Source organism: Lagopus leucura, unplaced genomic scaffold (genome assembly GCF_019238085.1).
Source record: "Lagopus leucura isolate 7727_CA_CO unplaced genomic scaffold, USGS_WTPT01 63721-0_obj-0_obj, whole genome shotgun sequence".
Classification (NCBI taxonomy): domain Eukaryota; kingdom Metazoa; phylum Chordata; class Aves; order Galliformes; family Phasianidae; genus Lagopus; species Lagopus leucura.
In genome coordinates, this window is record NW_024964255.1 from 1 (window position 1) to 8954 (window position 8954).

The window sequence follows — 8954 nt, forward strand, 5'->3', positions numbered from 1 at the left end:
TGAGGGAGAGGGGTTGTAAAAGATGCAGAGATCACAGAAATGTGGGGGACAGGGACAGGGGGGCAGTGGGATAAAGGGTGAAAGACTGGGAACAGAAAGGATGGAGAACAGGAAAGATACGGGACAGAGGAACTCAAGGGATGGGGACAGGAGGGGCACAAAGGACAGGTTCCTGGGGCTTCACAGGAATGCAAAGGTTTGATCCCCCTGCAGCAGCTCCTGGAGCCCAGGGCCATTGGGCATCCCTTCATCCTGTGGTGCTTGAGCTTGCTTTGTCCTCAGAGGGCAAAATAATGTGGGCTGAGGGGGAATTAGGGTTGTGGAGCAGCTGTCTCACAGCCCCACGGTCTCCCCGCAGCTCCTGATCGCTCGCCGGAGGAGAACCAGCTGCTACTTCTATCCCCGCGCCTGGCCCAGCCTGCGGGGCGCAGACTGGTGGGAACGGGTGGTCCTGAAGGAATTCGGCCCCCAGGACTGGCTGGAGAAGTTCCGCATGTCCCGGGAGACCTTCTTCTACATCTGCAACCGCCTGCGGCCGGGGCTGGCCCCGCACAGCTCCCACTTCCACCCCACGCTGCCCCTGGAGAAGCGGGTGGCTGTGGCCCTGTGGCACTTGGCCACCAATGTGGAGTACCAGACTCTCAGCCCGCTCTTCGGCGTCGGGCCTTCCACCGTGCAGACGTGCGTGCGGGAGGTGAGCTACGCCGTGGTCCTGCTGCTGAAACCCCTCTACCTCCGTCTGCCCGATGAGAAGGAGCTGGAGAACATGGTGCGCATCTTCCGCACCCGCTGGGGCTTCCCGCACTGCATCGGAGCCCTGGACAGCCTGCACATCCCCATCAACCCCCCGCTGCGCCTGAGCGCCGATTACTGCAACGGGCAGGGCTGGCACTCCATCCTCACCCAGGCCACCGTGGATGGGCTGGGCCAGTTCTGGGACGTCTCCACCGCTTTTCCCGGCAGCATGGAGAACAGCGCGGTGCTGGAGAGCTCCAGCCTCTGGGTGCTGGCCAAGGAGGGCCGGCTGTGCCCCAACCCGCCCAAGGACTTCATGGGCAAGGCACAGAAGTACGTGCTGCTGGGTGACGCCACTTACCCCTTGCAGGACTGGATCCTCAAGCCCTACCAGGAGGATGAGAGCCTCACCCAGCGCCAGCTGCAGTTCAATTATCGCCTCAAGCGGGCGCACAGCGTGATCGAGAACGCCTTCCTGCGCCTGAAGGCCCGCTGGCAGATCCTCCTCAAGTGTGATGACTGCAGCCTGGAGCTGCTGCCCACCCTCGTCCTGGCCTGCTGCATTCTGCACAACGTCTGCGAGGCGCACGACAACCCATTCAACGAGGAGTGGCTGGAGGGCACCGAGCCCACCGAGCTGCCCAAGCCTTGCCAGCCTGCACCCGCTGCCATGGAGGACGGCCGGGCTGAGCAAGTGCGTGAACTGATGTGCCAGTACTTTGAGAACTGTGGGGAGGGCTGACGGCTGCAGGGGGAACACGCCGTGCTCCTCCTTGGGCCCTGTGGGTCGGTGTCAGCCCTTCGGTTCATGTGGGTTTTTGCCTCTCGGCTTCAGGCAGAGGAATGTATCTCACACCTGGGCTCTCTCTGCTGGGATTTGACCAATGTAGTGATGTGCTCTGTACTGTGTGAATAAAGCAGGGTCGTGGTTTGGCCGGGGAGAGGGTTGTCAGGTCATCCCGTCGCAAGGGTATGGCTGCAGCCCTGGTGTTGGCAGGACTCAGAAGGGCTGGAAGTGAGGAGGCAGAGCGCCAAAGCACAACACCCGTTGCGCAAACGCGTGCAGACATGGGAGGGGAGGAGGAAGCAGAGCAGTGACTTGCTGTGGGCTGGCACCAGCTGGAAATGGAACTGCACCTGCAAACCCAGCTCTGCAGGACTAAAATGTTGTGCTGGGGGTCTGAGCCCTATCCCACTGTGCCGCCGTGCAGGGGAGCACGCAGCTCTGCTGCTATCGGCTGAGAAATCAGGCAGTGGTGGCTGAGCCCCGTGGCACACTGCTTCACTGTGCCAAGGCAGGGCTGGGCACAGACACCTTCCTCAGCACTTTGTTCCAGGCGGTAGGCGGGGGAGCAGCTCAGGCATGCCTGGCTGCGCCAGCCTTCCCACGGGGATGGATCCGGACTCGGGGGGCAGTGGGGTGGCTGCCACATCCCCGAGTTGGCTGCAGCCCCAAATCTTCTCCCTCCTGGCACCCGCCATGCTGAGATCTGCTCGCCGGCTGTCAGCACTGGATGGGGTCTGTTTGCAGCCTGTCCCGTTTTCACACATCGGTGCATTTCGCAGCCAAAATGTGATGGTGCGTAGCCAGGAGGTGGGACCTTCAAGCTGGGAGCGTGGGAGAAGAGCTGCAAAGCTCCCTGCGAGGGGCTCAGCACCGCCAGCCTCAGGCCATCTCACACCAGTGATGGAAGATCAGCATGCCTACGAGAGGGGTGGGTGGGAAAGCACAACCAAGAGCACTTTCACATCTGTTAGCAGCAGCAGGTTGGGAAACACCCACATGTGCAGAGCGCAGAGCAGGAATGCACGTACTGCTGGGTGCCTGTGGGGCTGAGGGTGGGCTCAGAAATGCCCTTGGCTGAGCGCACAGTCCAGGCAGGGGAGGGAAAACGGTGACTTCTGATTCTGTGTTTGGGCTGCGGGGCACAACTGGGGTGAGGGAACCGCCGAGGAGGGCAGTGGGAGGCTATGGGGATGTCATAGGGAATCATGGCAAGAGGGGGCGTGGGGCAGCCTAGAAGCCATGGGGAGCCTCACGGGGCAGCCCTGGGGATCCACAGCATCTATGGGAGGGCGCGGGGCACCCAGAGCCAGCGGAGCAGCGCTGCAGAGCACCGGGCCTCCCACCGCCCCGCGCCTGCCCCAATGCCACTGCGCATGCGCAGCTCTGGCCTCGTTCCCCCTCCGCTCCCACTTCCGCTGGCGGCCGTCCCATCTCTCTCAACCGGAAGAGCGGTTGAAGGAGCTTCCGGGGTGGTCACGTGGGGACCATCATGGCTGCGCGTGGTGAGTACGAGTCCGGGCGGTTCCGGGTCCGGCGCGGTTTAACGCCCGGCTCGTTACGGGCCGCTTCGCCCCGGTTCCGGCCCGGTTAAGGTCCCGGTCCCTCTCGGGGATCTCACCCGGCCGGCTCCGCTTCCACTCCCACCCCCGCCCCGTGGGTCCGAGCCCCACGGTCACGCGGCCGGGCCTACTGTCCCGGCCCATCGCCGCGCGGGCCTCACTCGGATGCCTCGGATCCTTTCTTTACACAGGAACGTGAGCAGAGAGCCGTGACCCCGAGCTCCCGACATGGTGACCGAGGAGGAGGTGGCCGCCATCGGCCGCACGCTGCTGGATGCTGCCCAGCCGCTTCCCGCCCGCTTCCGCGCCCTCTTCACCCTCCGCAACCTGGGCGGCCCCGCGGCCATCGACTGCATCGTGCGGGGCTTTGCGGACAGCTCGGCGCTGCTGAAACACGAGCTGGCTTTCTGCCTGGGCCAGATGCGTGACCGTGCCGCCATCCCCGCGCTGCTCGGCGTGCTGCAGGACAGCCGGCAGGAGCCCATGGTCCGGCATGAGGCAGGTATGGCCCTGCAGGACACCACGTGTTGGTGCGCCGTGCACCGAGAGCAGGTTGCCACATCCCCTGGCCCAACCGGTTGGCCAGGCCTCGTCTCCCCACTGGCCGTTGCCATGGCGGTGGTTTTTGGGGAGGAGGACATGGCAGTGTGCCCGAGTGGACAAGAAGGCCGATGGCATCTTGGTTGTGTCAGCAATAATGCGGCCAGAGGGAGCAGGAGGCGATCATCCCGCTGTACTCAGCTCTGTGAGGCTCAGTGCTGTGCTCAGCGTTGTGTTCCTCACTACAAGAAAGACATTGAGGCACTGGAGTGTGTCCAGAGAAGGGCAATGGGGCCGTGAGGGGTCTGGTGCTGAGGGAATGGGGTGGGTCAGTGTGGAGAAGGGGAGGCTCAAGGGGCCTCGTGGCTCTCTCCAACTCTGTGAAAGGAAGTTGTGGTGAGGGAGGCTCGGCCTCTGCTCCTGGTAATCCTATCCCAGTGGTAGGATGAGAGGCCTTGACCAGGGGATGTGGTGAGTGGACATGGTGGGGGTGGGATGTCAGGTGGAGTTCATGACCTCAGAGGTCTTTTCCAACCTTGTGATTTTGCCTAGGGAGGCTGTGGATGCCCCATCCCTGCAGGCATTCAAGGCCAGGCTGGATGTGGCTCTGGGCAGCCTGGGCTGCTGGTTGGGACCCTGCACACAGCAGGGGGTTGGAACTGATGATCATTGTGGTTCTTTTCAAGCCAGGCCATTCTAGGATTCTATGATTTTGGGGTGTTGGGGCACAGCTGCATCCCTGAGGCTCTCCTGGGTTTCTCACACTGGTCAATGTGAGGGAGGGCGGACAGCCTGAAACACCCCCACCTGCTGACATCTCCTTTCCTCAGGTGAGGCCCTGGGTGCCATTGGGGATCCCGAGGTGCTGGACATCCTGAAGCACTACTCGGAGGATCCCGTGGTGGAGGTGAGGCTGTGAGGGTGGCAGTGCCATGGGGTCAGCACTGTTGGCATGGGAGGGTGACGCTGGGGACTGCAGGGTGACACAAGGGACTGGAGCCGCCGTTGCTGTCACAGCCACGCAGCCCTGCTGCTCAGAGGAGCTCTGTGCTTGCTCCCAGCCCTGTGCAGTGCCTCCACACCGTGTCCCTGTCCCCACAGGTGGCAGAGACGTGTCAGCTGGCCGTCAGGAGGCTGGAGTGGCTGCAGGAGCATGGGGAGGAGCCGGGCAGCAGCCCCTACCACTCAGTGGATCCTGCTCCCCCCGCCGAGGAGACAGATGTGGCTGCACTGCGCGCAGCACTCCTGGACGAGTCGCGCCCGCTGTTCGACCGCTACCGGGCCATGTTTGCCCTGCGGAACCTGGGGGGCCGTGATGCTGTGCTGGCACTGGCTGATGGTAAGGGCTGGCCTGGGGCTGTCTGCTCGCTGTGGGTCTGCACGTGTTAATAATCCACAATTGGATTTCCCAAATCCAGAGCTGCGTGGCTGCTTGCACTGCTGCTTCTAGAGCTGCCTGTTGCTCTGCTCGCGGAGCGCCCGGTGCTCTCTGCTGTCTCACAGCCCCCCTCTCCTCACTGTCTCTGGGGTTTGCCAGGTTGTGCTGGTGTTTCCTGGGACTGGGGAACTGCTTCCCCATCCTGGAGGGGTTGAGGACATCCAGCCTCACTCTGAGCTTTGGGAGTCATTCTGGAGGAGGGCGTGCATGTGCCCTGGAAGGGAAAGGGGCAGAGCAGAGTCCATGTCCACCCTGCTGGTTACCTTCTGCAGCCCCAGGGACGCCGACGGTGCACTCCAGCATCAGTGTGAGCCAAGGGTTTGGAAACCCTGTGCCGTGGCTTCCCTGTCCCACAGCAGCACAGGAGGGCTGTGAGGCAGTTAGCAGTGGGGCACATGGGGGCAGGAGGTGGCACGAGGCTGCATCCCCTTCCCCCAAAGCCCCACGCGTCTGGGGAAAGTCAGCACCCACTGTCTGCCTTCTGGCTTCCTCTGCCCCACAGCATTTGGATCTGGGGCTCAGCTCACGTCTGGGGGACTCACTCTTACCTCCTCCCTCAGGGCTCCGCGCTGGCAGCGCTCTCTTCCGCCACGAGATCGGCTACGTGCTGGGCCAGATGCAGGACGAAGCCTGCGTCCCACAGCTGACCGCCGCGCTGTGCAGCCGTGCTGAGAACCCCATGGTGAGGCACGAGTGCGCCGAGGCGCTGGGCTCCATCGCACGGCCCTCCTGCCTGGAGACCCTGCGTGCCTTCGCCCAGGACGAGGAGCGGGTGGTGCGGGAGAGCTGCGAGGTGGCTCTGGACATGTACGAGTACGAGAACGGCCCCCAGTTCCAGTATGCGGATGGGCTCTGCAGGCTGCAGGCCTGAGCCCAGCTGGGCCTCCTGCCCTCCTTCCCCCGGGCGCGCTTTCCCTGCTCGCCTCCATCGGCGCGGATCCGTGGCGGAGGCGGAACTGGGTTTGCTCCCTGGCACAATTACAGCTGCCTTCTGCATCCAAACCCAGGCTGAGCTGCTACTTGCTCCCCGTTTCCTGGATCCGCGCCGTTCCCCGCCCGCAGCCTGGCTCAGGGCTTGGAGTGGGTGGCTGGTGCTGCGTGTCGGAGCCCATCGCCGCACCTCGGAGCGAGCTTCCCCCACCTGAACTCTGCTGGAGGGGTCGGGGGGGCTGCAGGCAGCGGCTCCGGTGGGTTGGAGCTGTGCGATGCCTCGAAATCGCCCACGGTGCTGGTGCAGAGCTGGCTTCCTCTTCATCTCTGCAGCTGCTGGAGGATCTCTGTGGGTTTGGCCTCTCCTGTCGGGGCAGGCTGGCTCTGTCTCGCGGCAGCCTTTGCCCTGGGATGGGGTTGGTTTCGTGGCACGGCTCGGGAGATTTGGCTGTGGTTTTTCTTTCTGCGGGGAATGGCGCTGTGATGAAGGCTCGCAGGGTGAGGCAGAGCCTGCCTGGACTTCCCCTGTGTTTAACCAGAGCTGGATGGCTGCCTCTGCCAGCTGCTGCCAGCTCCAGCACCCAGATCCGTGGGGCACATGTGGGGCTGGGAGGAAATAAAGCGGCAGCTGCGTGGCTGGGGGGGTCCGGCCGTGGCTGGGGTTCCCTCGGTCTGCATCCACAGGGAGGGGGACACGGTGTGGGCAGGGAGCAACCCTACAGCCCGCTGCTGAGCCGTCCCTGCAGTGCCGCAGTGCATCCTGCTGACGGTGCTTTCCCCTTGACCAAAGTCTCTGTGAGTCACTCCGCTCGATCCTCTTAGTCCGTAAAGCTGCTGTTCCACTCTGTGTTGTCCCCTGGGGGGAAAGGGGGGGTGGGAGAGGGCAGTGGGGGCCCCCAGCGTTTCCTACTCTGCTCCAACCAACCCAGAACCCCGTGGGGGGTCTTTGTGGGGACGTAACTTTGGGTCACCCAACGTGTGCCATCGCGCAGCTTCCCGCCTTGCCTTCTTCACCCCATGCAGCACTGCTGGGCTCTGGGTACCACTGCACCCCACGGATGCAGGGGATGGGGCAGAGATGTGGGACGTGGGACGCAGATGTGCTGCCTCCCCGTTGCGAGGCAATGGGCTCCTTATCAGCACAAAGATAGGAGTGCTGAGCAGCGATTGCTGCCGTGTTTGCCCCCGGTTATCGCACAGCTCCAACCCTTGCTCTCTGCCTCCAACCCTCCCATTTTTGCATCGTGCTGAGCGAGCAGGAGAGGTGCCAAATTTTTTGCCTCTCCTCCTCATTCCTCCTGAAAAAAAAAAAAAAAAAAAAAAAATCAACAAAAAAACCCCAAGCCTCAGCTCCTTCAAACGCTTTTTAAGTCCGAGTTGGAACCAATCTGGCATTTTTGTGGCTGGGATCTGGCGTGGGCGCAGCAGAGCCGGGATGTTGAGGAGGCGCTGAGCCTCGCACCTCCAGCCCTGCGGGGGGGGGGGGGGGGGGGGAAGGGTTTGGGTTGTTCCAGAGGTTCTGCGGCTGCTTCTTGCCCCCCTCCCCCCGACCCGCAGCCCTGTTTTGAGCGGCTCTGAGCACTGCAGCGTGTTTCACACCATCTGCTCCAAGCATTCGGGGCCAGAATGCGGGGATTTAGGCAGCGGCGGGGGGAGCGAGCCCGCCCTACCCCACTCCTCCTTTACGGGGATTCCCTGCGGCCCGTTCCCCCTCGTGCAGGGACGCCCATCCCCTGCAGCACTGCCCCAGGTGTGGATTTTGGGCATCCCGGGGCATCTCCGTCTGCCCCTCCGTGCTCAGCCCCCCCTCCGCGGTGCCCGGATTACCACGCTAAGCTCCTTCTCACGGGCGCTCTGCCCTCGGTGCCATCCATCTCCCAGTGCAGGGACAGTGGGGACACGAGGACCCCGATGCCGCTTGTCCCCTGCGTCCCCCCACGCAGCGACAGCCAGCGATGGCCCACCCTGGGGTCCCTGTGCCACGACACCTGCTGCAGTCCCCCCCTGAGGAGGATGGGGTGCTGTATGTGGAGTACAAACCCCCGGCCCTGGACAGCATCCGCCTGCCCCGCTACGCGCTCTACCTGCTGATGGCCATCTCCCTGGTGCTGGTGGTGACGTACGCCATCGTGGGGCACCTCATCAAGGACCTGGTGCACGACTTTGCCGGTGAGCAACGGGAGGGGGATGCAGGTGGGGGGTCCCCAAACCCGTCTGGGAAGTGGGGCAGCGGGAATAGGGTGGCCAAAGGGGCTGCTCTGTGCCCCCAAATGGGTGCAGGATGAGCGTCTCTGCGCGTAGCACTTTGTACTGGGCATCCACCTGCACGGCATGGGGTGGCGATGGGGGTGCACACATTGCTGACCGAGCTCTATCCCCACAGATTGGGCATTCGGACCCAAAGCGGAGGAGAAGGCAGTGATGGGTGAGGGGAGCACGCCCGAGGCGGAGGATGGGGCTCAGGGTGAAGGTGTTGGGGCGCTGCCGGGCATGGAGGCCCCATCGCCGCTGCTCTGCGCCGCCCCACGCAGCTCCATCTCCTTCGTGGATCCCCACAAGAAGTGGTTTTTCTAGGGGCACAGGGGCTGCACCCACTGCTGGCCCTCCGTCCCCATCCCCACCGTTTCTGTGTGTGCACCTCAGGGCTGCTATCGCGCCGCACCCCAATAAATCCACGCTGTGCCCTTGGGGACCCCGACCTTCGCACGGGAACGCACCTGGGAATGGGGCAGACATGAGGACATGAGGCAGACACGTGGACTCGGATGGGGGCTCAGATACTTGGACCCAGGTGTGGGTGTCGATGGGGTGGTGCTCCGTGGGTGCCCCCAAGATGGGTTTGGTGGGGACAAAGCGCCCCCGAGCCCCACTGTGCTGCAGGAGGGGGCACAGACCCCCCTCACACTGGGACAGGGCGACCATCCCCAGGCTCCACACTCACCCCATGGGCGCTTCTCACAGGAGG

The 8954-nt window shown here is 63.7% G+C and overlaps 3 protein-coding genes across 4 annotated transcripts; all 3 read left to right on the forward strand.

Annotated features, from left to right (window-relative positions):
- The first annotated feature begins 173 nt into the window (after nucleotides 1-173).
- LOC122191618 (protein ANTAGONIST OF LIKE HETEROCHROMATIN PROTEIN 1-like) lies at nucleotides 174-1676 on the forward strand. The gene is made up of 2 exons (XM_042891946.1): nucleotides 174-257; nucleotides 359-1676. The coding sequence occupies exons 1-2, from the start codon at nucleotides 189-191 to the stop codon at nucleotides 1475-1477; spliced, it is 1188 nt and encodes a 395-aa protein (XP_042747880.1). The 5' UTR covers nucleotides 174-188; the 3' UTR covers nucleotides 1478-1676.
- Nucleotides 1677-2968: 1292 nt separating this feature from the next.
- LOC122191619 (deoxyhypusine hydroxylase) lies at nucleotides 2969-6061 on the forward strand. Of its 2 annotated transcripts, XM_042891947.1 has the most exons (5): nucleotides 2969-3024; nucleotides 3273-3583; nucleotides 4452-4528; nucleotides 4723-4960; nucleotides 5620-6061. In XM_042891947.1, exons 2-5 carry the CDS (start codon nucleotides 3310-3312, stop codon nucleotides 5928-5930), a joined length of 900 nt encoding a protein of 299 aa, XP_042747881.1. In that variant the 5' UTR covers nucleotides 2969-3024; nucleotides 3273-3309; the 3' UTR covers nucleotides 5931-6061. The 2 variants fall into 2 exon arrangements, with proteins under 2 accessions (XP_042747881.1, XP_042747882.1); XM_042891948.1 differs by lacking the exon at nucleotides 2969-3024 and having other exon boundaries at nucleotides 3077-3583.
- Nucleotides 6062-6150: 89 nt separating this feature from the next.
- On the forward strand, nucleotides 6151-8940 carry LOC122191620. Its single transcript, XM_042891949.1, has 3 exons — nucleotides 6151-7739; nucleotides 7871-8158; nucleotides 8373-8940. The coding sequence occupies exons 1-3, from the start codon at nucleotides 7616-7618 to the stop codon at nucleotides 8561-8563; spliced, it is 603 nt and encodes a 200-aa protein (XP_042747883.1). The 5' UTR covers nucleotides 6151-7615; the 3' UTR covers nucleotides 8564-8940.
- Nucleotides 8941-8954: the final 14 nt, after the last annotated feature.

What these genes read in the sequence shown, in the direction of transcription:
- LOC122191618 (XM_042891946.1), top strand. Translation starts at nt 189, where the DNA reads ATGCAAAGGTTTGATCCCCCTGCAGCAGCTCCTGGAGCCCAGGGCCAT. An exon ending in GGGCATCCCTTCATCCTGTG is followed by an intron (nt 258 to 358) that starts GTGCTTGAGCTT and finishes GTCTCCCCGCAG; the next exon opens with CTCCTGATCGCTCGCCGGAG.
- LOC122191619 (XM_042891947.1), top strand. Translation starts at nt 3,310, where the DNA reads ATGGTGACCGAGGAGGAGGTGGCCGCCATCGGCCGCACGCTGCTGGAT. An exon ending in CATGGTCCGGCATGAGGCAG is followed by an intron (nt 3,584 to 4,451) that starts GTATGGCCCTGC and finishes TCCTTTCCTCAG; the next exon opens with GTGAGGCCCTGGGTGCCATT. An exon ending in CGGAGGATCCCGTGGTGGAG is followed by an intron (nt 4,529 to 4,722) that starts GTGAGGCTGTGA and finishes CTGTCCCCACAG; the next exon opens with GTGGCAGAGACGTGTCAGCT.
- LOC122191620 (XM_042891949.1), top strand. Translation starts at nt 7,616, where the DNA reads ATGCGGGGATTTAGGCAGCGGCGGGGGGAGCGAGCCCGCCCTACCCCA. An exon ending in CCCCTGCAGCACTGCCCCAG is followed by an intron (nt 7,740 to 7,870) that starts GTGTGGATTTTG and finishes TCCATCTCCCAG; the next exon opens with TGCAGGGACAGTGGGGACAC. An exon ending in CCTGGTGCACGACTTTGCCG is followed by an intron (nt 8,159 to 8,372) that starts GTGAGCAACGGG and finishes CTATCCCCACAG; the next exon opens with ATTGGGCATTCGGACCCAAA.